The 24,852-nt window shown below is 36.0% G+C and overlaps 1 protein-coding gene across 2 annotated transcripts in view; it reads left to right on the top strand.

Moving 5' to 3' along the window:
• LOC137017033 (uncharacterized) overlaps window positions 1-24,852 on the top strand; it is a 71,421-nt gene that overhangs the window by 25,712 nt on the left and 20,857 nt on the right. For both annotated transcript variants that reach the window (XM_067380930.1, XM_067380929.1), the window contains exons 2-5: window positions 1,575-1,901; window positions 2,230-2,571; window positions 8,133-8,273; window positions 24,378-24,674. In XM_067380930.1, the coding sequence (XP_067237031.1) occupies window positions 1,575-1,901; window positions 2,230-2,571; window positions 8,133-8,273; window positions 24,378-24,674 (1,107 nt within the window). The remainder of the gene's footprint in view (window positions 1-1,574; window positions 1,902-2,229; window positions 2,572-8,132; window positions 8,274-24,377; window positions 24,675-24,852) is intronic.

Genomic DNA, 24,852 nt, shown 5'->3' on the forward strand with positions numbered 1-24,852 from the left:
ATTTATACCTGTATGATACACTGTAGCCACTGTGAAGTGGATGGATGATTCATCTGTGTGCGCCATCATTGCTCCCTATACCCTTAAATAGAGCACTATTTTAGCGAACCATCGTGAACGTTGTCGAGTGCTCATTCAATCCCACAATGCACCACAGTAACAAGTGTACAACCGGTGCATGCTCAACGGCTGGAGAATACCCACAATACACCATGGTTTCACTCCACATGAGTCAGCAGAGCATAAGCAGCGCATATTTTTTTCGGCGCCCATGTTAACAGAGCCCATAAATTTATAAACATTCACACCGCACACAGAAGCTGCACAACAGCACGTAGCAGGAGCAGAAGCAGCAGTGCCGTGATCGTTTCGGCGCTGGATCTATTTTTCCTGCACAGCTAACGCTCAATTAAAGTGAAAGTACACCTTTGATGGACAGAATAAATATGATTTCACATAAAAAGTGCTAAAAATGCATAGAGTAAGCATATCTAGTGTGTTTTAACGAGTAGGCTATGTCAGGAAGATTTACCCATTTAAACTTGTTTTTAATTATTCATTTTAGGTTAAAGTATTATAAAAAAGTAAACTAGCTAGAAAATATGATATTTAAACATTATTGTAGTTATTACACAGACAGCTGTATAGCATACCCAAATCAAACCCGAGTTTGCTGGCTTTTTTCGCAGACTTTGCCGTCTTAACGCGTGCATGTGTCAGATGATGTAAAACACATTGCTTACCTCATTCTTGTGCAGCAATGGATAACACAAGGCTTTTATTTTTATTTTTTTTTACGTTTTATATGTGAGTGTTGTAGTTTTTTTATTAGTATTTTATTTATAAGTATTTTATTTAAACCAACAAGCAAAACGCAAAGACAAAACAGCATCACATCCGGCGCACTCATTCACTCCAAGCGCACTCATTCACTCCAAGCGCACTCATTCACTCCAAGTAGCTAGACTATAAGTGGACTAATGTAGGGAATAGTGAATAGGGATGGGGGCTTGTTCAAGATGCATCGGCGCTGCGCAGACCGATCAGCATATGACATCAAAGTACCGCAAGAGCGATTAGAGAACATACGGCTTCTTATGCTTTTGAATTGCTTTTGCGGTACTTTGATGCCATACGCTGATCAGTCCTGCGCAGCACAAATGCATCTCGAACAAGCCTGTTCTCTAGCCGTTGAGTCGGTTGTACACTCTTTATTGCGATGCATTGTAAGATTGAATGAGTGGACTCAGTAATATGAACTATGGTTTCGGACATCACTAAAAATGGCTGTCCCTTCAAATAGTGCCCTATTTAAGTGTATAGAGGGCGGTTCTGGACACAGCCAAGGAGAAAGGAAAACTAAACTTCCCTGAATGCTGTTGGGTATCAGGGAGACAGTGTCACATACACACATTCACAAAATTGACAACAATAAACAATGTACATCCTGGGACGTAACAGTCAAAATGTGTTTATGAGGTCAAGATTGATTTCTGTTGAACTCTGTTCAGTAACATGAGCAGCAGTGTTATATGAGTTTAATCTCTGAGAAACTGTTTGTGTTTGTTCTGCAGGAGTGTTTGGTGTTGGAACAGATGAAGTGAAGACCGTGTCAGTGATGGAGGGAGAATCTGTTACTCTAAGCCCTGATCTTACTAAAATACCGGGAATTATTCAGATGATGTGGAGGTTTGGAGATTCACGATCAGTCATTGCTCAAATCGAGGAAAATGACATTTCATATCCCATTGTCCCTGAAATGTTCGAAGACAGACTGCAGGTGGATCTGACTGGATCTCTGACAATCACAAACATGAAAACTAAACACTCTGGACTTTATAAACTAGAGATCAACCACAAAACTGACACCACAAATTTGAATTTCAGTGTTACTGTCTACGGTGAGGACACTTTTATTTATGAATAATAACATGTTTTGCAGTTTATTGTTGTTTTATTAATTAAAATCAATTAAGCTGAGATTTAAAATCTTACAAAAACAATCTTACAGAATAGCTCTTGCCTATAGATTCAATCAACACAAATACATTTAAATAAAGAAATATGTTTAAGGACAATTATATACAGCAGCACTTGATGGATGGATGGATATCATAAACTAATTAATATATGGTTCTGTAGTAACCATGAGATAATTGTCTGTTAAAGGTAATATTCTAGTGCCAGTAACTGTTTAATGTTTAATATCTGTGAATCTGTCTCATGCAGAGTCTCCAGCTGTTATTGAAGCTTTTAAAGGTGAAACGAAGATTGTATCAGAGACGGAGGGAGAATCTGTCACTCTTCAGACTGATACTGAAACACACGGAAAAGAGCTGATAGTGTGGAGGTTTGGAGATGAAGGAAAACTCATAGCTAAACAAGATCTAGAGGCCAAGAGATCACCATTATATGATCCTGATGAGAGATTCAGAGACAGACTAAAGCTGGATAATCAGACCGGATCTCTGACCATCACAAACATCAGAATCACAGACTCTGGAGTTTATAAAGTGAAGATCAGCAGCAGCAAACAGACTCTACAAAAGAGATTCACTGTGACTGTCAGCCGTGAGTAACTCAAGACTATTAATTAATGTAATGATTGTTTATCAGCTGTCTGTAAATAATTCATAACTTCTCACCCAGAACCTTATTATCTAAAATGCTTGTCTGACACCTGTAAATACAGTAGATCTGATAAATAATGACTTTCTTTATCACTCAGGTTATATAGTGTTGATGTTTATAGTGTTTGTTATAGATCAGACTCATTCACACTAATGACTGTCTTTATCATTACAGTATCAGATCTTCACTCAGGTTATATAATGTTGATGTTTATAGTGTTTGTTATAGATCAGACTCATTTACAGTAATGACTCTTTATCATTACAGTATCAGATCTTCACTCAGGTTATATAGTGCTGATGTTTATAGTGTTTGTTATAGATCAGACTCATTTACAGTAATGACTCTTTATCATTACAGTATCAGATCTTCACTCAGGTTATATAGTGCTGATGTTTATAGTGTTTGTTATAGATCAGACTCATTCACACTAATGACTCTTTATCATTACAGTATCAGATCTTCACTCAGGTTATATAGTGCTGATGTTTATAGTGTTTGTTATAGATCAGACTTATTCACACTAATGACTATCATTACAGTATCAGATCTTCACTCAGGTTATATAATGTTGATGTTTATAGTGTTTGTTATAGATCAGACTCATTTACAGTAATGACTCTTTATCATTACAGTATCAGATCTTCACTCAGGTTATATAGTGCTGATGTTTATAGTGTTTGTTATAGATCAGACTCATTTACAGTAATGACTCTTTATCATTACAGTATCAGATCTTCACTCAGGTTATATAGTGCTGATGTTTATAGTGTTTGTTATAGATCAGACTCATTCACACTAATGACTCTTTATCATTACAGTATCAGATCTTCACTCAGGTTATATAATGTTGATGTTTATAGTGTTTGTTATAGATCAGACTCATTTACAGTAATGACTCTTTATCATTACAGTATCAGATCTTCACTCAGGTTATATAGTGCTGATGTTTATAGTGTTTGTTATAGATCAGACTCATTTACAGTAATGACTCTTTATCATTACAGTATCAGATCTTCACTCAGGTTATATAGTGCTGATGTTTATAGTGTTTGTTATAGATCAGACTCATTCACACTAATGACTCTTTATCATTACAGTATCAGATCTTCACTCAGGTTATATAGTGCTGATGTTTATAGTGTTTGTTATAGATCAGACTTATTCACACTAATGACTATCATTACAGTATCAGATCTTCACTCAGGTTATATAGTGCTGATGTTTATAGTGTTTGTTATAGATCAGACTCATTCACACTAATGACTCTATCATTACAGTATCAGATCTTCACTCAGGTTATATAGTGCTGATGTTTATAGTGTTTGTTATAGATCAGACTTATTCACACTAATGACTATCATTACAGTATCAGATCTTCACTCAGGTTATATAGTGCTGATGTTTATAGTGTTTGTTATAGATCAGACTCATTCACACTAATGACTCTCTATCATTACAGTATCAGATCTTCACTCAGGTTATATAGTGCTGATGTTTATAGTGTTTGTTATAGATCAGACTCATTCACACTAATGACTATCATTACAGTATCAGATCTTCACTCAGGTTATATAGTGCTGATGTTTATAGTGTTTGTTATAGATCAGACTTATTCACACTAATGACTGTCTTTATCATTACAGTATCAGATCTTCACTCAGGTTATATAGTGCTGATGTTTATAGTGTTTGTTATAGATCAGACTCATTCACACTAATGACTCTTTATCATTATAGTATCAGATCTTCACTCAGGTTATATAGTGTTAATGTTTATAGTGTTTGTTATACAAACCCGATTCCAAAAAAGTTGGGACACTGTACAAATTGTGAATAAAAAAGTAATGCAATAATTTACAAATCTCATAAAGTTATATTTTATTCACAATAGAATATTGATAACATATCAAATGTTGAAAGTGAGACATTTTGAAATGTCATGCCAAATATTGGCTCATTTTGGATTTCATGAGAGCTACACATTCCAAATAATTGGGACAGGTAGCAATAAGAGGCCAGAAAAGTTAAATGTACATATAAGGAACAACTGGAGGACCAATTTGCAACTTATTAGGTCAATTGGCAACATGATTGGGTATAAAAAGAGCCTCTCAGAGTGGCAGTGTCTCTCAGAAGTCAAGATGGGCAGAGAATCACCAATTCCCCCAATGCTGTGGCGAAAAATAGTGGAGCAATATCAGAAAGAAGTTTCTCAGAGAAAAATTGCAAAGAGTTTGAAGTTATCATCATCTACAGTGCATAATATCATCCAAAGATTCAGGGTCAAGGCCGGAAAACCATACAGGATGCCCGTGATCTTCGGGCCCTTAGACGGCACTGCATCACATACAGGAATGCTACTGTAATGGAAATCACAACATGGGCTCAGGAATACTTCCAGAAAACATTGTCGGTGAACACAATCCACCGTGCCATTCGCCGTTGCCGGCTAAAACTCTATAGGTCAAACAAGAAGCCATATCTAAACATGATCCAGAAGTGCAGGCGTTTTCTCTAGGCCAAGGCTCATTTAAAATGGACTGTGGCAAAGTGGAAAACTGTTCTGTGGTCAGACGGATCAAAATTTGAAGTTCTTTTTGGAAAACTGGGACGCCATGTCATCCGGACTAAAGAGGACAAGGACAACCCAAGTTGTTATCAGCGCTCAGTTCAGAAGCCTGCATCTCTGATGGTATGGGGTTGCATGAGTGTGTGTGGCATGGGCAGCTTACACATCTGGAAAGGCACCGTCAATGCTGAAAGGTATATCCAAGTTGTAGAACAACATATGCTCCCATCCAGACGTCGTTTTCTTTCAGGGAAGACCTTTTGCATTTTCCAACATGACAATGCCAGACCACATACTGCATCAATTACAACATCATGGCTGCGTAGAAGAAGGATCCGGGTACTGAAATGGCCAGCCTGCAGTCCAGGGGCTGTATTCACAAAACATCTTAAGGCTAAAAGTAGTTCCTAACTTGCCGATTTAGGAGAAACTCTTAAAAATAATGGGTGTGTCAGTCCTAATTATAGGAGTCCTAAATTTTAGCTCTCAGAGTATTTCACAAAGCATTTTAGCGCTAAAACTAGCTCCTAAATCTGTGAAACGTTAGGAGTAGTCAAGAGGACTCCTAAGTCACTAAGACCAAATCACAAACAGTCCTAATCCACCCAAAGACACTGAACACCATTAAGCATAGCGGTAGAGCCTTGGGTGCTGAACCTTTTCTTCATAAATACAATACATTTTGATTTATAGATTTGAATCTACGATGAGACGCCAAAAATAAATCTTTAACAAATAAATAAATATTGTCTGATTACCTGTGTCAGTGGTTTTCATGAGTTCACACGTACAAATGATTGAATAGAGTATATATATATATATATATATATATATATATATATATATATATATATATATATATATAAAATGAACCTTTTCTTCATATATACAGTACAGTCCAAAAGTTTGGAACCACTAAGATTTTTAATGTTTTTAAAAAGTTTCGTCTGCTCACCAAGGCTATATTTATTTAATTAAAAATACAGTAAAAAACAGTAATATTGTGAAATATTATTACAATTTAAAATAACTGTGTACTATTTAAATATATTTGACAAAGTAATTTATTCCTGTGATCAAAGCTGAATTTTCAGCATCGTTACTCCAGTCTTCAGTGTCACATGATCCTTCAGAAATCATTCTAATATGATGATTAGCTCCTCAAGAAATATTTGTTATTATTATCAGTGTTAAAAACAGTTGTGTACTTTTTTTTCAGGATTCCTTGATGAATAAAAAGTTCAAAAGAACAGCATTTATCTGAAATACAAAGCTTCTGTAGCATTATACACTACCGTTCAAAAGTTTGGGGTCAGTAAGAATTTTTATTTTTATTTTTTTGAAAAGAAATTAAAGAAATGAATACTTTTATTCAGCAAGGATGCATTAAATCAATCAAAAGTGGCAGTAAAGACATTTATAATGTTACAAAAGATTAGATTTCAGATAAACACTGTTCTTTTGAACTTTCTATTCATCAAATAATCCTGAAAAAAAATATCGTACACAAATATTTTGTACAATTGTACACATTAAATGTTTCTTGAGCAGCAGATCAGCATATTAGAATGATTTCTGAAGGATCATGTGACACTGAAGACTGGAGTAATGATGCTGAAAATTCAGCTTTGCATCACAGGAATAAATTACTTTGTGAAATATATTCAAATAGAAAACAGTTATTTTAAATTGTAATAATATTTCACAATATTACTGTTTTTTTACTGTATTTTTAATTAAATAAATGTAGCCTTGGTGAGCAGACGAAACTTCTTTTAAAAACATTAAAAATCTTAGTGGTTCCAAACTTTTGGACTATACTGTATATATGTATCCCCAGCCGAGAGTGAGGGACAGGGTGGCGGAGGGATGCAGAAAACTGTCGAAGTAACTATAGGCAAGCCGGCTCTCGTCTGTGTATATATTCCTTCTCTCAAGCTGATTAGAAAGACCGTTTGAATGTGTTTCTCCCAAACTTTGTTTATAAAACATAATTTGTCACTTGAATTCTGCATTCTTTTGAGATGCAGATATCCAAGAGGTGGACAATTAACCGTATATACTGGTTTAATTAGTGACACTTAGCCTACATTTTAAAACCTTTATGGCAACATTTTATTTTGACTATGGCAACATTTTTATTAAAAAATATTTATTTGAACAGGGCAACATTTGTACTTTAAAACCTTTATTTTAATATGGAAACATGACACCTCATTCTACAATATTTCTATGATTAAATCGCTGACTCCTCCCTCATCAGCCAATCACTGTGTGTTTACTCCATAGCAACGAGGTCAACCCCGCCCTTACTCTTAGCTTAAGACTTCTCTCTATTCCTTAGTAAAAGTTTGTCTCAGCAGCTTTGTGAATAGGTTTTAAGAGAAAACTCTTAGCTAAGAACTTTTACTGCTATTTAGGAGAACTCTTAGTGGTAAGATAAAATGTTTTGTGAATACGGCCCCAGATCTTTCACCCATAGAAAACATTTGGCGCATCATAAAGAGGAAGATGCGACAAAGAAGACCTAAGACAGTTGAGCAACTAGAAGCCTGTATTAGACAAGAATGGGACAACATTCCTATTCCTAAACTTGAGCAACTTGTCTCCTCAGTCCCCAGACGTTTGCAGACTGTTATAAAAAGAAGAGGGGATGCTACACAGTGGTAAACATGGCCTTGTCCCAACTTTTTTGAGATGTGTTGATGCCATGAAATTTAAAATAAACTTATTTTTCCCTTAAAATTATACATTTTCTCAGATTAAACATTTGATATGTCATCTATGTTGTATTCTGAATAAAATATTGAAATTTGAAACTTCCACATCATTGCATTCTGTTTTTATTCACAATTTGTACAGTGTCCCAACTTTTTTGGAATCGGCTTTGTAGATCAGACTCATTCACACTAATGTCTGTCTCTCTTTAGCTGTTCCAGTTCCAGATCCAGGTCTGTCTCCAGGTGCTGTAGCAGGGATTGTTGTCGGTGTTCTGCTGGTATTTTCAGCTGTCGCAGCTGCTGGTGTTTTTTACTATCGTCGCAAAGTCTCTGAACTACTAAAGCAAATCAGTAAGTATTACAGCTGATACAGCAAGAGGAAAAACATTGAGCTTTATTGTAGTTCAGTACAGTTTAAATGTATAATACAATTTTTCACAATCAATATTTCTACCCTTTTAGCAGTTCTACTTGTGGTTGATTTAGTGCAGTAATCAGTGATTTGTGTGATTGTTTGGAGTTAAAATGCTAAATTTAAGATATTTTGATTGTCTGTTTGTGTTTGTTCATGTAGTTTTTTCTGCTATTGAAGCTTGAGCAATTTAGCAGAAACAGCCCTAAAATCATCCTGCTCTCCTTTTTCTGTCATTTTAAGTTTTATCTGGGCTGCCCGGGCTCTTCATTCATTTAATCATCATAGACTACAGAAACTCTAAACTGAAAACAAGAACATGTCAAGAGAGTTTGCATGTCTACAGTAAATGACACTTATGTTTATATTAATGAATATAGACAAACTCCTATAAAGACTGAGATTTATTCTAAAATATAAATTCATCATTAGTCCAGCTTTGTCACTGAAAACAGGAGCACTTTACACAATAGTTTTTAGAGCTCATGTTTCTCAAACAAGTGGTAAGTGTCATCTGTCTAAAAGTGTCATGTGACTTGTTTACTTGATCATTGGAAGTCTTAAGGCGTGTGATGGTTTGTATGTAAACAGACAGAAATATGAGTAATTATTCATTGATTGTTTTCCCCTTCACTAAAGCTCTGAAAAAGCAACACAAATGGTATTTGGGCACAAACAGACCACCAGATTACCTGTCGTCAATGATAGGGGGAATTAGTTGTTGAATGTTTCATAGGTGAACTTGATGCGTTTTGACTATTCATCATTCAGAATGATTCAGATATCATTCTAACATGCTAATTTGATACTTAATTATCAAATTTAAAGAACAGCATTTATTTAAAAAAGAAATCTTTTGTAACAATATACACTACCGTTCAAAATCTTGGGGTCAGTATTTTTTTATTTTTTTTTTTTTTTTGAAAGAAATTAATACTTTTATTCAGCAAGGATGTGTGAAATTCATAAAAAGTGACATTAAAGTGATATTGTTAGAAAAGATTTCTATTCTGAATAAATTCTGTTCTTTTTAACTTTTTATTAATCAGTGAATCCTGAAAATAGTATTACAGGTTCCAAAAATATGTTCAGCAGCACAACTGTTTCCAACAATGATGATGATAACTGAGTATCAAATCAGCATATTAGAATGATTTCTGAAGGATCATGTGACACTGAAATAAATAACACATGATAATTGCTGCAATAAAATATATTTATTTTACATATTTACTAAATTAGAATTAATTGAATGCAAAAAATAAATAACTGTTATTTAATGTTATAACCAAACAAATACATGATATATATATATATATATGATACATTTTATAAAAATATTATAAATTTCCCAAAATTTCTAATTCTCATAAATTCCCGTAAATTCCCATAAATTCCCATAAATTCCTGTTAAGTTTCCAAATTGGAATATTCCAAAATTCCCCAGGTTAAGTTCATGTATAAAGTTTCCGGAAATTTATCGGAAAATTTCCACCCCTTTGTAACCCTAGAACTAACCCTCTGACCAATTAGTGCGTGACATTTTATTTGATGTGAAGATGCTTTAAACAATCTGTATTGGATAATGTGCTATAGAAATGAATGTGAATTGTCTTAGTGTACATTCAAACATAAAGTAAATCAATCAATCAGTGTGTTCACAATCTAACTATATATGATATTCTTATATACACAATCCTGATGCAGACTCATTTCTGCCCCAACGGCTCTCAGTTATGACACGTAGCATTTCCATATTTCCCCAGACTTACATTGGGAAAAACATGGAGTGCTGTTGAGGGCAGAAGCATCAATCAGTGCAGTCATTACATAACCTACCTGCCTGCTGAAGCCATACACTTTCCAGCTCACTTTACAACTTAAAATAGTTGAGAAACTCTGAAAATAAATATTTGTTGCAGAACACATTTTGGACTGATTTAGTTCATATAGGAGTCCATGCAGGCCTGGAGTGGCCATTTGGGAGCACTGGGATAATTCCAGTGACTGATATGGTCTGCTCAGGTTTCACTGTAAAAACACAATGCAGCTCAAAAGCCTGCAGTAGATAATGTCTGTTCAGATGTCTGCTGTGAAAGTGGACAGACCTGTGTCACCTCTGAGCAGCATTAGGGTAGGGACACTGACACCAAAGATCTAGCGCTGATGAAAACTGACTGTCGTTGCCTTGGGTCACCTGCATCGGGTTGTTTTAAAACAAGAAGGGGAGTTAATGGATATCACACAAGAAACAACAAGCAAACATTGTGCAAGAGTTATACTGGTGAAAAAGTCAGTATTTACTACAGAAAGTGAAAGTAAAAAGTGACAGATCTGTCTGATGCTGCATTTAATTAAAGAGATTAATTTCAACATATGCTGACAAGAGAAATGATGAAATAAATTAAGTTACTGTTATTACAGTATATAACTGTCTTAATTTATTCCATTATTTCTCCTGTGGCTGTATAGGCTAGTGAAACAAATGAGAAGAATAGTATTTTGTGTTAAACAGGTTATTTTTTTTTAAAGTCGGTGCTTGAAGTAAAGATGCTCTTAATTTTCATTGACTGCAGTGTTAGTAGTGATGGGGAGTCGACTCTGAATAGCCCTAGAGTCGGGGTAGACTCCAGCACAGGAATCGACTCTCGGTGTCGACTCTGTTGCTGTGTCCGGAATCGTTCACTTGTTTACTGATTCTCGAATCCATAGCCTTCATAATGCATGGCAGTTAAGTGCATAATGTCTATGGTTAAGTGCACTAAGCAGTGAACGAAATGAAGCGAGGAATTCGGACACTGACGAATCGCGTCAGAGAGCTGTCGCAGAAACTTTGTCTCGTGTATGTAGCTTACTTTAGAAACAGATAACAGTCATAGTGACTTTAGTTTGTAATTGTACATACCTCGTGTCAGCTTTAGTATTGTAGCTTATATTATTGCAATAAATATATATTTGATTTTCCATAGTTAACCGTGTTCATTAAACTAACCATAAATAAATATAATAAACTCACATAAACAATAAACACATTAATAAGTGTACATTGTATGTATTTTTATATATTGTATGTATTTTTATATATTGTATTAATTTTATATCTTTAACTCTCGTGTCCAAGCACTTTTAAAACAATGATCATGTGTGTTTAGCGCCATCCCCCGACCATTATAATGAGATGAATTAATTAAAGAATCACTGCTTTCTTGTTTATTTATTTCTGACATAATATTCGACCACAGATGTTTTTCGTGACTTTTCTCTCTGTAAAATTAGGTATTGGCAATTATCAATATTGATAGGCTACTCAAGTCATCTCTAAATTTGACTAATTTGGACAGTTTCACTAAACGCGTGTTGTTTTAATGAGGGGATTTTAAGGCTTCGCTTTGGGGAAAAATAAATTAAGTGTGTAAGGACTGCCATCTTGGCTTATTTACGACCCTGTTTTAATGTACAGTAAATGGAGTCGAGGAGTCGATTCCATCGACTCCCACAGTGGGAGTCGGGAATCGGAGTCGACTCCAAAAAACCTGGAATCGAACACCCCTAAGTGTTAGTAAATATTATAGCCTACACTCTTAATAATTTTAATTATAGGCCTATAATTCATTGTATAATAGACCTAATATAAAAAAAAAAAAAAATAAAAAATAAAAAAAAATTTTAAAGATGGGTAATATCCTAATCTTTTATTGTCCTCACAGCAGGTCAGTCATGCAGTGATGCACTATGATATTATTGCAGAGCAAATTTATTATAATATTAATTGAATAGTAAAATAAGCCTAACCTAATAGTAATAATAAGACTAGAAGGCCTACATTAATTGGAAATACCAAATCCTCTTAATATTGCCAAGATTTTATGCTTTTGACAATAACTCTGGCTATCTTTGATACACGATCATCGTCTGTTGACACAACCAGGTTATCATGCATAATTTTAGTTATTCCTGCAAGTTTTGCATTCACACCAAAAACGCACACACTGATGTACGGTTCGTGAACAAATCATTCTTTTAAACCGGTTCTTTTAAGTGAACCGGTCGAACCAGTTCACCAAATCGGACTGGATCGTTCGAAACAGTTCATGTCTCAAGTCAGCACTGATCCACAATTGTCTAAAGTTACTCACTTTCGGACATTCCTGTCAGTCCCTCCAATTTGAAATAAACCAGTATATCGAAGTATATGTTACTCTAGTAACTCAAACACACAGCATGAACGTAGACAGGCTTATGGGATCAGATTCCCGCCAATAGTATTGTGGTCACGGATCAAAAAATAATAAGCGTAAATCAAAAATTTAAAAACACATGTAAAAATATATAGCACAAACTTAAAAAAAAATAATGCAAAATTATCAGAATGGCAAAGAACGTGGTTACGGATCAAAATATAATAAGCGTATATCGAAAAAATTAAAGCACATTTTAAAAAAAAATAACAAGTATTAATCAACTTTAAACACATTAAAAATGATATTGCACAAGTCTTAAACTTGTGATTATGCGTTATTAAAAGTTGTTTTCCTTGCTTTTATTACTCTTTTCTTTCTGCTCTCTTACATTTTCTGCTCATATTTTACTCTTTTGTGCACTTGTGCTGTTTTTCTCTTTGCTCTTCTTTCTACGTTTTGCTCTTGCGTTTCCAAATGTTGCAGTTCGAGTTTCATGTAAATTAGGCCGGGCTTAAAGGGATCCCTTGGTGTTCAGACTTGTATGGCTTAATACAACATAAATGATGTCTCTTACTGAAATATGTAGTAGAAAACCCATGAAAGATTTACGTTATTTAAAAAAATCCATAACATATTCGGGCAGTGGGTGGCGCCATTTCGTTTGCATTCTATGTTGATGACGTCAAATGGTTGCTCTTGGTGAGCTACTTGCATTACTCTATGGCTATTTTTACCGCAACACACCTCAGAATATAATATATGATGCCACATTCTGCAGCTTTTGGTTGTAATTCTCAGCCGATGAGCCACAAGAGAAGCGATGTAAGTCTTTACTGCTTTACTAGCGGTAAAGTGTATAATATATAGGCTATATATATTTATAAGTGTATGCTTTAACCAAATGCCATGCTTGTCGTGGAGACTGACGAACCTATAACACATCTCGATTGAGACAGACTGACTCGAAGCTTGCGTGCGCTGATGCACGAGATATCTGTGATCACATAAACAGCAGCATGTTATCAGCATGTTTAACTGTTTGTATACATTCAGGTGTTAATCTGGCGATTTTTACACACCATACATTTCATCCTCACCAATTTTGCGCTCCGGTTTTTAACAACCAGATGCATTCATACCTGTTCAGGTTTTTACTGGAATGTGTCCCAGACTGCCTCCTGAAATGTGGTTTGAGTGATCGGATTTATATCCGTCTCATCTTCTTCATAACTTCCCATTCTTTTCTCCTCTTATTATCGCTAGTAAAGCAGTAAAGACTTACATCGCTTCTCTTGTGGCTCATCGGCTGAGAATTACAAGCAAAACCTGCAGAATGTGGCATCATATATTATATTCTGTGGTGTGTTGCGGTAAAAATAGCCATAGAGTAATGCAAGTAGCTCACCGAGAGCAACCATTTGACGTCATCGCCATAGAACGCAAACAAAATGGCGCCACCCACTGTCCGAATACGTTATGGATTTTTTTAAATAACGTAAATCTTTCATGGGTTTTCTACTACATATTTCAGTAAGAGACATCAATTATGTTGTATTAAGCCATACAAGTCTGAACACCAAGGGATCCCTTTAAGCTCCACTATTGGTCCACTAGTTCTAGATTGACAGCTCCTCCTCTAGCCAATCAATGGAAGAAAGGGAGATGACATCACTTCAATGCGACTCATGGCTACTGATGCTCACACTCATACAGGAGAAGATAACATCACAGCTGGCAATTTCTGAGCTGGGGTAAACTCTTTCTGTGGCAGGACACCGTTATAATCTATATGTGCCTGCAACTCCACCTGTCACCGGTATATACGTCTACCTGGACAATCTTTTATTGTTAAATTCACCATCCTAACAACAACCTGTCACAGTTTGTGCCTGTCTGACGATCCATCATTGTTATATTCATCTTTAATGCACCACTGGACCTGGCACCGCAAAACACAGCGGCCTCACAACATCACTCTTATGTGTGCCTGGCTCGTCTATACCTGTTATGTTACTGTTAGATATTTTTAGTATTCATACAATAATATTAGTAATAATAATATGCTTGCTTGTTGTCTCTTTTATTCCTGTCTTTTGCACAAGAGAATATAACATGAAAACTACCTTACTAGGCTAATATATTTGTTCATGAATTACATTTAAGTAAAGGATAATCCCCGGCTAGCCATGCATTAAAGGATTTTAATGCACGACGTAGAGGCGAAGAACCACTCGACGCGAAACGGCCGTGGATTATCCCGCTTATACCTTGGTTATTTGCCAAGTTAAAAACTAGTTAAAGCTGTAACTGTTGTTTACAGTGTCATTTTTTTACTGACGGGTAAAAATGAAGGTTATTTTCTTAAGTTACGGCTCGTTAGTTCTAGCACTCCGTCCGCTTTAAATAAAGTAGAGCCATCGGATTGCTTTTATTTTAACGAATTATCACATTTATTTAAATTCATTATTAAAAGAGAGAGACAGAGAACTGAAAGAGAAAGATCAGAGAGAGAGAGAGAGAGAGATGCGTGCGCAATCCCTGCACTGTGTGCGTCTCTTCTTTGAAGTTTTCTTTGAAGTATATGATTTAGATAACATAGGCTAACTTAATGATTCTTTAATGAATTTATTACAATTATTTATGAATGACAGGCAACACTGATAGAGACGAGGCAATCTTTATTTGAACTAATCATATCATTTATTTACATTAATTATGTAGAGTGTGAAATAAAACTGGCGTCTCTGACCACCGTTTACTATAAATATAAAGACACATTACATTGAAATGCATTAAATTAAATGGAAAAAAAGGAGAAAAAAAAATCAGTGTTTATACCTGCTCTGAGACACATCAAACTTGCTACACTGTATTCACGTCCAGCAGTAGACTGAACAGATCATAAAACTCCTGCAATGTCTCATTTAAAAGAGAACCAGAGTAGGTCTCCACATCACAATTGTTCTGTCTTTGGCGCAGAAAGTCACTAAAACTGTTAACTGCCCATTGAGTCTTTTTCGTACTGACCTCATCTTTGTCGTCTTCTATCCTATCTAGCTCTGCCAGTGTTAATTCTTTGCGTCGCTTTTTGTCCTTCAACGTCTTCTCCAAGTCTTCTATTTCGTCTCGGGGGGGGGGGGGGAGGTGGCTTACTGGGCACCCACCGGCAGAAACATAAATCGGCGCCTATGGTTGTCAGTATTTGCTCTATTTTGCAATGAAAACAGCAGGATTACAACACAGCAGTGTTTCAAGAACGAATTTGCAACTTTGAACGAATCGTTCGTGAAAGTCATGATTCAATAATTAATGCATTAACACAGCCACTAGCTTCTTTGAATGAATGACTCGATGATCACGCACTAAGACAGTGACTTACCGCCATCTACTGCCGGTTTAAGTTTTTAAAATAATCACGTTTCACGTTTTTAGCATTGCATGTTTCTCTGCTGAACATTTTTTAATTTAAAACATTATTAATGTTGTAAAGGTATTCATAAAGATTAAAAACTGCACTAGAAAGTAGGGCTGGGCGATTAATCGCATGAGATTGTCACGCGTGTCTCGTCAGTAAAGCCGGTTCCCTGATTACCGCTAAATCGCCATCACCTGCTTTCAAATGGAGCGCCTTTTAATAGACGGAGCCGTAGTTCACGGACAAGCCACGCAATATCACGTTCATTATCGCAGGCGATTCATCTGCGATATGAACGTGATATTGCGTGGCTTGTCCGTGAACTACGGCTCTGTCTATTAAATGCCGCTCCATTTGAAAGCAGGTGATGGCGATTTAGCGGTAATCAGGGAACCGGCTTTACTGACGAAATGCGCGTGAGAATAGCATGCGATTAATCGTGCAGCCCTACTAGAAAGTCAATTTAGGGGGCAAATATTGTCTCTTAATGGAAAATGTACAATCTAAGTGGAAGAGAGGGGGTACGCAGAAGATGGTAAATGTCTCAGAGGTAATCCACTCTGAGAAGTTTGGGAACCACTGGTTTAGATCATTTTATGTTGCTCATAATTGTAAACTGTGCATATTTTGTCATGTATTGTTTTCCTGTAAACAGATTTATAGATGTCTTCCATGTATAGTCATTGACAAGGGTGTTGGTTTATGAATTTGATCACATTTTAACACAGATTACAAAATAAGTTAAGCAATAGCCTTCACATCAGCAAGAGTGTTTTCCCCAATATTAGTGATTGCAAATGTTTATGTTTATATTTTGATGAAAGGAGAATCAATCAAAGTCACATCAGAACAGCTTCGCTCATCTCTGAGCAACACAGCAGTGTTTCATTAATAAATTCCTGATTTGAACGAGAAGTTTGAATGAACTCCCTGCCTCCTACTGGCCATTTATGTTAATATTTCTATAACATGGATGGGCAATGTCGGTCCTGGAGTGCAGTTTAGCTTGAACCCTAATCAAACACAAGTAACAAGCTAATAGTGTGTCTTCAGGATTACTAATACTATAGACAGGTGAGTTTTTTTATTTTATCAGGGTTGGAGCTAAACTCTGCAGGACAGCGGCACTCCAGAACTGATGTTGACTATCCCTGATCTATAATTTTGTTATTATTTATTTTTATTTAAAACATTAATCTTATGTAGTTGTGTTAATAAACACAATAAATGTGTGAATAAATCACTGCATATTGTGTGTTCCAGCGTTATGGACGTGACATTTGGAGTCAAAACTTGAAATATAAACGCTCTAAGAATGCATTTAATAGCAACATATTGAACCGTCTATTTGTATATTCATAATCCCTTACTAAAGGAGTCCAGACATTAGAAAAATGTCAGACTATACAACTGTTTTATATTTTAGATGAGGAAAATATACAGCGTTACGGACGTGACAAAAAAAGTCACTATAGTTTTGGGTGACAACATATTTTTTACGAATTCTGTGAATTACATTGAGCAAACCAAAAGTAATACTGCCCACCGAATGAAGAAGGGTTGGCTCTCCACAGAGCATAAAATAATAATTTTATTTCATTTTTCGTGTTCGCATTAATGAGGAAAAAACAACGTTACGGATGTGACAGTTTTCCGTTACGGACGTGACCGGTCTGAAAGCGGCACAGAAGACTGCTTTAAAAACCGCTTTAAAACTTTCACAGAGACCTCAAGCAGGCATTTAAACCACCAAATATTGAAATCTGGGATACCAGTATGGTAAGACCCCACAATTTATTAACTTTTTACTAAACTTTTTACAACTTTATACTCTGTATTGCAAAAGGTTATGGATTAGACCTATTTCTCATGTTGACAAGCGTGTGCGTTCAAGAATCAATTTAGAGACCATGATTTTCCTTCTTACAGAACTGCTTGCTAAAATACATTGACAAATATTAATGTTTATCATAAAGCAGTTTAAAATCGCAAGTTTTCCCCACAGGTGGACCGATTGACGTAGCCTACACTATTGCCAATCGCAATCATGTCAGTTTTGTGTATGAATGAACCCACGGTTTTCGGCTAGTTTCAAAGTTTAAAGCGGAGTCTTGAGTCAAAATGATCAAACTTTATTTCAAGTCAAAATTATTGCAATGTTATTAGCCTATTTTGTTAGCTTGATCGCACGGATTGTGATCAAGGCTAGGCCGTTCATTTTTTAACCAGCAGGTAAAAACGCGACATCCCAATTCCCGAGGGAAGTGTCCTATGAGACACAATGCTCTAAGTTGTACTGTATCATAGGCCTACCTTTTGATGTTCATATTTCGTTCTGTAAAGGAAGGTGTAGGCTACACGGTGCGAATTCTGACGGAAGATAGAAGATAGTATGTCCACGTCACGAGTGAGTTTATCTGAAAATCGCACGGACGAGGTGATAGGCTATACGACACGATTTTTCGACCCGCCGATTTCCGAAGCAATCCACAAAGTTCAGTGTGTGTGAGCATGCGAGCAGAGCGCGAGCTCAAATCAGAATAGCCTACCCTTTGACATGCTAGATAAAATAGGCCTATAAGTTTTTTTTTTCCCTTCATCGACTATAGTTGTTCAAGCCATTAGTTGACTATCACATTTAATTACTTAAATACTGGAGAGAATATTATAATTAGCATTTATATAGGACTCAAGCGCATGCATAAAGCTTGCCAAAGAACTGGCAAAAGAAATTATAAATGTGAAAAAAAAAAAAAAAAAAAAAAAAACCCAGCAAGGAGACATTTTGATTGTTTTTTTTTTTTTATGTTAGGTTCAATTACATTAGGTTCAATCTAATGTTTTCTAAATCAGTGTCGGCTGCAAAGATGAAGTTGACATTGCTGACTCTCATCATCTTCGCAGTGGATGTGCAGAATGCACTTTTCATTCGGATTACATAATCAGAGAGTAGCCCATTTCTTTTAGTTTTTATTATTTCGTTTAAAAGAAGACATTTCGAGCTTTCTATAGATATTTTTCTCGTGTCTGTGAGGCAAGCAGCCTATGCTGAGTTTCGGTTCATTTCGCCTATAAGACGCGCTCCAGATCAAGTGATCGCGCCCGCGCATCCATGAATATATTTGCTTCTTATTTATTAAATCCAGGCAATTTGTTGATGAAACATTGATTAAAATTAAGATTCAATTTTTACAAAACGAAATTCACTTTAAAGAAAGGCTTTCTACAAAACAAAACTTAATGAAGCGATCAAAATCATGTCTGACCCACTCCATGGGCCCCATAATACACCCGGCGCAATGCGACGCAAGGCGCAGCGCAAGTGTGTTTGCTAGTTTGCGTCCGGCGCCGTTCGCGTTTTCCCGTTCAGCGCCACGTCCTTAAATTAGTAAATGCATTTGCGCCATGGGCGTGCTGGTCTAAAAAAGAGGTGTGTTCAGGCGCATTGCCATTTTAAGGAGCTGAAAATAGACTGCGCCATAGACCAACTCAAACCTGGTCTAAAGTCTAAAGTCAATTTTTTTTTGTTAGAGCGCGTTGGTAGAAACTGCGCCTCTGGGCGCGTCCACAGTGCGTGTTGACTTTGCTTATTACACACAGGGATGCGCATCACACAAACATGCCAAATATTAAAAACAAAAGGATTACAGTGTAAAATAATATTATTGTGTAGGCTACATAAATATAAAAATGTAATGATGAATAGTCATTGCGTGTATTAGAATTAGGCTACCTATTTTCAATTCAGCCTATTAATAGTTATAATGATGAACGAAATAGGCTAATTAATTGAACAATCGTGCCAATACTCATCACGCGGAGCTATTTGAAAGCCTGCATCCAACGCAGACGACTGAAAGATTGACTGGCCACTTAACAGGTAATTTCAGCAAAACATCACTCGTTGAACTCCTCAGTTACGTATTTTCGAATTGTTCAGCCAAATTGCGTAGCCTACCTGCTCGGCCAAAAAATCGAAAGACGGAGGAGGCATAATAAAGGAGATGTCCTCCGCTGGCGTTAGGTCTGGGGTGGCTGTATGTGGCTTTTCCAGCTTTTCCGCCAACAAATTCCGCCATGTAAATAGCAATCTGCCATGGCGCGAGCGCATCTCGCTCTTAAAGGGAATGGGAGATGACACTGATTGGTTTATTGAACGTTACGCCCATTACTCATTAAGAGAATAGGGACAACCCATTTCAAAAATGCACCCCGGCGCACGGACCGTTTTTCCGTCTTTAAAATAGCAAAAGTGGATTTGGACACGCCGTGCGCTTTACACTTTGCGTTTAGATCGTAGGGCCCCATGTCTCCAGATGTATTGCGCAAATTAAAAAAATAAATAACATTATAATAGGCATATTTAAACATAAATATGAAATTAAATACGTTTTCTTTAATGGCTACCAAAGTACAGTAGTACAGAGAAATGTCATGTCGTGATCAAGAGTGGATCATGAGTCGAGTCGGATTGCTTAATTAATAGAAGCATAATAAATTTTTTAACCTGATAACTGTAGCTCTTGGGCGATCCGCTGTAAAATATCATCTTCAGACAACCCTGTCATGGTACACACTGCTTGATCCGCTCTTGATCAAGACATGAAATTTCTCTGTACTGTACTATACGTATTGGTAGCCATTAAAGAAAACATATTTAATTTCATATTTATGTTTAAATAACCATATTATAATATTTATTTTTAATTTCATCTATTTTATTAAGACAAGTGAACAGCATGACTAAGATAGAATAAGATGCGCATTACATCTGGAGACATGGAGTAGGTCAGACATGATTTTGATCGCTTCATTAAGTTTTGTTTTGTAGAAAGCCTTCTTTAAAGTGAATTTCGTTTTGTAAAAATTGTATCTTAATTTTAATCAATGTTTCATCAACCAACTGCCTTGATTTAATAAATAAGCAGCAAATATGGATGCGCGGGCGCGATCACTTGATCTGGAGCGCGTCTTATAAATGAACCGAAACTCAGCGTATAGGCTGCTTGCCTCACAGACACGAGAAAAATATCTATAGAAAGCTCGAAATGTCTTCTTTTAAACTAAATAATTAAAAACGAAAAGAAATGGGCTACTCTCTTATTATGTAATGAAAAGTGCATTCTGCACATCCACAGCGAAGATGATGAGAGTCACCAATGTCAACACTTTGCAGCCGACACTGATTTAGAAAACATTAGATTATTTAAAAAAAAAAAAAAAAAAAAAAAAAAAAATTAAAATGTCGCCTTTTTTTTTTTTTTTTTTTTTGGTCAAATTCATAATCATTTCTTTTGCCGGTTCTTTATGGCAAGCCCTATGTGTGTGAATGTGAATAATCAACTAATCAATGTGATTAGTACACTTATGGCTTGAACAACTACTCGAGAAAAAAAAAAAACCTTATTTCACATAGGCCTATTTTCTATCCAGCATGTCAAAGGCTATTCTGATTTGAGCTCGCGCTCCGCTTGCATGCTCACACACACATACACACACTGAACTTTGTGCGATTGCTTCGGAAATCGGCAGGTCGAAAAATCGTGTCATATATCACCTCTTCAGATAAACTCTTCCGACCATCAGAATTCGCACCGTGTACGCCCACCTGCCAAGAGGAAGAGAAGATCGGTTCATGTGCGCCTGATCCGCCGCTTACAGGCGCTGCAGTAGCTAATCTGTCACGCGCCATAGGCTATTAAAGAGCGACATCTATTGCTTGAATTTTGTTATAAAATCGACTGAATTTGAAAGTTAAACCTTTTTCATATTAAAACTAACAAAGCACAAAGAGTATTGCGATTATTGGATATTTTCTGATATGATAAGCCTGAAACAGATGACAGCAATATAAAGAAGCAAACTCATAGGATTTAATATGAAGCGTCCGTAACGGTCACGTCCGTAACGCTTATTATGGTTGTTCAGAGCAACGTAGTGAAATTAATTGTTGATCCTAATAAGCATAAACATAATTTAGCTTTGCATATAAAGTTTCAAGTTATTTGCATTTATAATTGTTATATGACATAAACTTAATCTTTAAAACGTTACGGACGTGACAGAGCACTGAAGCGTCATGACCTCTTTATTCCAGCCCTTATAAATTCAACAGGCAGTGCTGTTATGACTAAATGAGTGTATTTATTTCTCAGGCATGCCTCCATCTTTCTACACAATGCTTACTGTTAAAATAAAGTTTAAAAAGGGTGGGTCTTTGATCCCTTTTTTGAAAGCATGAAATATGGTTGGTTGAAAATTTAATTTAAGCATTGTTGCTTACCACATATATTGTGGATAAACAAGGCAATTTTCTTAAAATTTCTGTTAGAGCACATTATTACAGTATATTACAGACCTAAATGGACAATTTAAAAAGGGTTTTGTTCTTTTGGTTAAAACTTTTTTTTTTCATGGTAAAGTTGACATTTGCGTGGAATTGCCCATATCAAATCCACCTGGTTTCTGTATCTTCACTGTAACACTATTGTAGTCAATGATACATTCAGTCTTAGAATTCATTTACCAATGATCGTTAAACAACAATTAAGAAGTATATTAGCTACAGTAGCTTTAGCATATTAGCACCATGAGCCAAGTAATATTTTAACACCAAATACCATATATTATGAACATAAAGATTAACAATCATAAGTTAAACATATATAGGCTACATGCTTCAACTTTTTTAGTTTTGTCGACTATATTCAGATTGCAGCAGTTCTCAGATCAGCACACTTACACATACTCATACTGTTACCGCGGTTAGAACTGATCCTGAATCACCAGTACACACCTGAAAACCGTTTCTTTCAGACACTGTATTGCTTTTGCAAAACATAAATGTAAGAAACCTATTTAAGATTATGACAATTATTATTTAACTGAGGTTATGATTACAAATCACTTTATTTGAATGTGTATGAGTGTATTGACGTGACATGTAATGACGTCATTATGTGATGATGTAAGATAGCTGGTGGGTTTTTTTTTTCTTTTTTTGGACCGGTTCATTTATTTGTTTGTTTCAGTTAATCGTTTTTTGGAACCGGTTAATTGAAACAAACTGTCCGAAAGAACCGGTGTGGGGTTACAAATTTAAGAATCTGTTTAAGATCTGATGATCCTACGTCCTGACATAACATCACCTGAAATACTAAGGTGAAGTACATTGTATTTAGCATTTTAAGGTAAAGATGACAGCATTAGATGAATGATTCTGTTCAGCAAAGTTTCCAGCAAGAGGTTTCTGCCAGTTCCTGTTCTCTTTATTGTATGTCTAACGAGTCAGATTACTGAGATTCTCACCTTTTGTCATTAATGGCTCTTGGAGCCCCTGTCCCATTCTTTGAATAGGTATGCTGATTGGATTAGGACTTGTGGCACTCTAGCGTCTGGGGCAGGTTCCTATACCTGAATACTTCATTTGCATGCTTTGTTTACGGTTGTCTCCCTGGTGCTTTGTCTCTATCCCTAAACACTGCCCACTAAATGTATATAAACTTCAATGTACACTGCCTTAGTTAGATTTTGGATGACTACAGCGACGCACAGCATGTTTCTCAATAAAGAGTAACTTCTGCTTCAAGAGATCACAAAGTCTCCTGGTCTATGCTTCTGAGATTTCCAACACTGGTTAGCGGAAAAGAATTGGACTTCCTATGTCGTGCACAAGCCGCCTCTCAAACATCTCAAACAGCTTGTGAGTCTCAACAAACTCCCTTTCAAGGAAATTCTGTTCTCTTGGGGGCGATATTTGCAGAACCTCCGGACAGTTATTTCAGACAACCAACACTAATATATATATATATATATATATATATATATATATATATATATATATATATATATATATATAAAATATAATTTTTTTTATTTATTTTTTTTGTCTTGTGGACTTTACATAAACATCCATCATGTGAAATAGTTTATTAAGTACTAAATAAAAAACATGCAATTTCCATGATGTTAAAACGATTAACATTTTTGCATATTCTGAAAGCGGTATGTAAACGTTTGAGCTCAACTGTATGTCAGTTACTGTCGTCACAGTGTGCAGTCGACACACACATCTAACAGTTTCTATGAACTGCTTATCTTGCCTGAACATGCCATGAACAATATAGGTAACGTCCAAAGTAACAGATAGCCTAAAACAAATCATGTCCATTGACACACTGTGACGCTGCAAATTGGGTGATTTTTGGTCAATATTTGAATGAATATTCCTGAACTCAGATAATCCACATTATTGTAAAATTTATTTGGCTACTTACATGTTCTTATGGTTTGAGTGTCTGGAGTTTTGTGTGAGTGTTTTACTGATCAATGACAGCAGGTGACAGACGTGGAGCAAATGATCAGTGTTGATTTTACACATTTCTGATGATGTTAGTTTTCTGTTTCTGATTTCTGATCTCTATTTCTCTGTTTCTGTGCTGCTGCAGGACCATGGAGTAAATCAGTGCTGAAGGGACGTCCTGTCACTCTGAACTATGATACTGAAATACAGAAGGATGATAAAATACAGTGGAAGTTTGGAGAGAAACTCATAGCTGAAATGACTGGAGAGAACCGTGAGAATCCTCAATGGACTGATGAATTCAGAGCCCAAATGAAGCTGAACCCTCTGACTGGATCTCTCACCATTCAACAAACCAGATCTGAACACTCTGGATTATATAAACTAGAGATCAAGACCAGAGATTATTCAGCATCCATACTCTTCAGGCTTATCGTCTGTGGTGAGTAACACAAAGTCTTTCAGTGAAACAGCAGCAGTGTATATGACAGACCTTGTGTCAAAATATGATGATAAAAGTGTTCAGTTGTGTTATATTAATGATGGAGAAACTCTGAGCTGTTCATCATATCACTGCACTGCTTCCATAGCAGATCTATACTGATGTAGAAATCAACACA

The sequence above is a fragment of the Chanodichthys erythropterus genome, chromosome 3, assembly GCF_024489055.1.
Source record: "Chanodichthys erythropterus isolate Z2021 chromosome 3, ASM2448905v1, whole genome shotgun sequence".
In the NCBI taxonomy this organism is placed as follows: Eukaryota; Metazoa; Chordata; class Actinopteri; order Cypriniformes; family Xenocyprididae; genus Chanodichthys; species Chanodichthys erythropterus.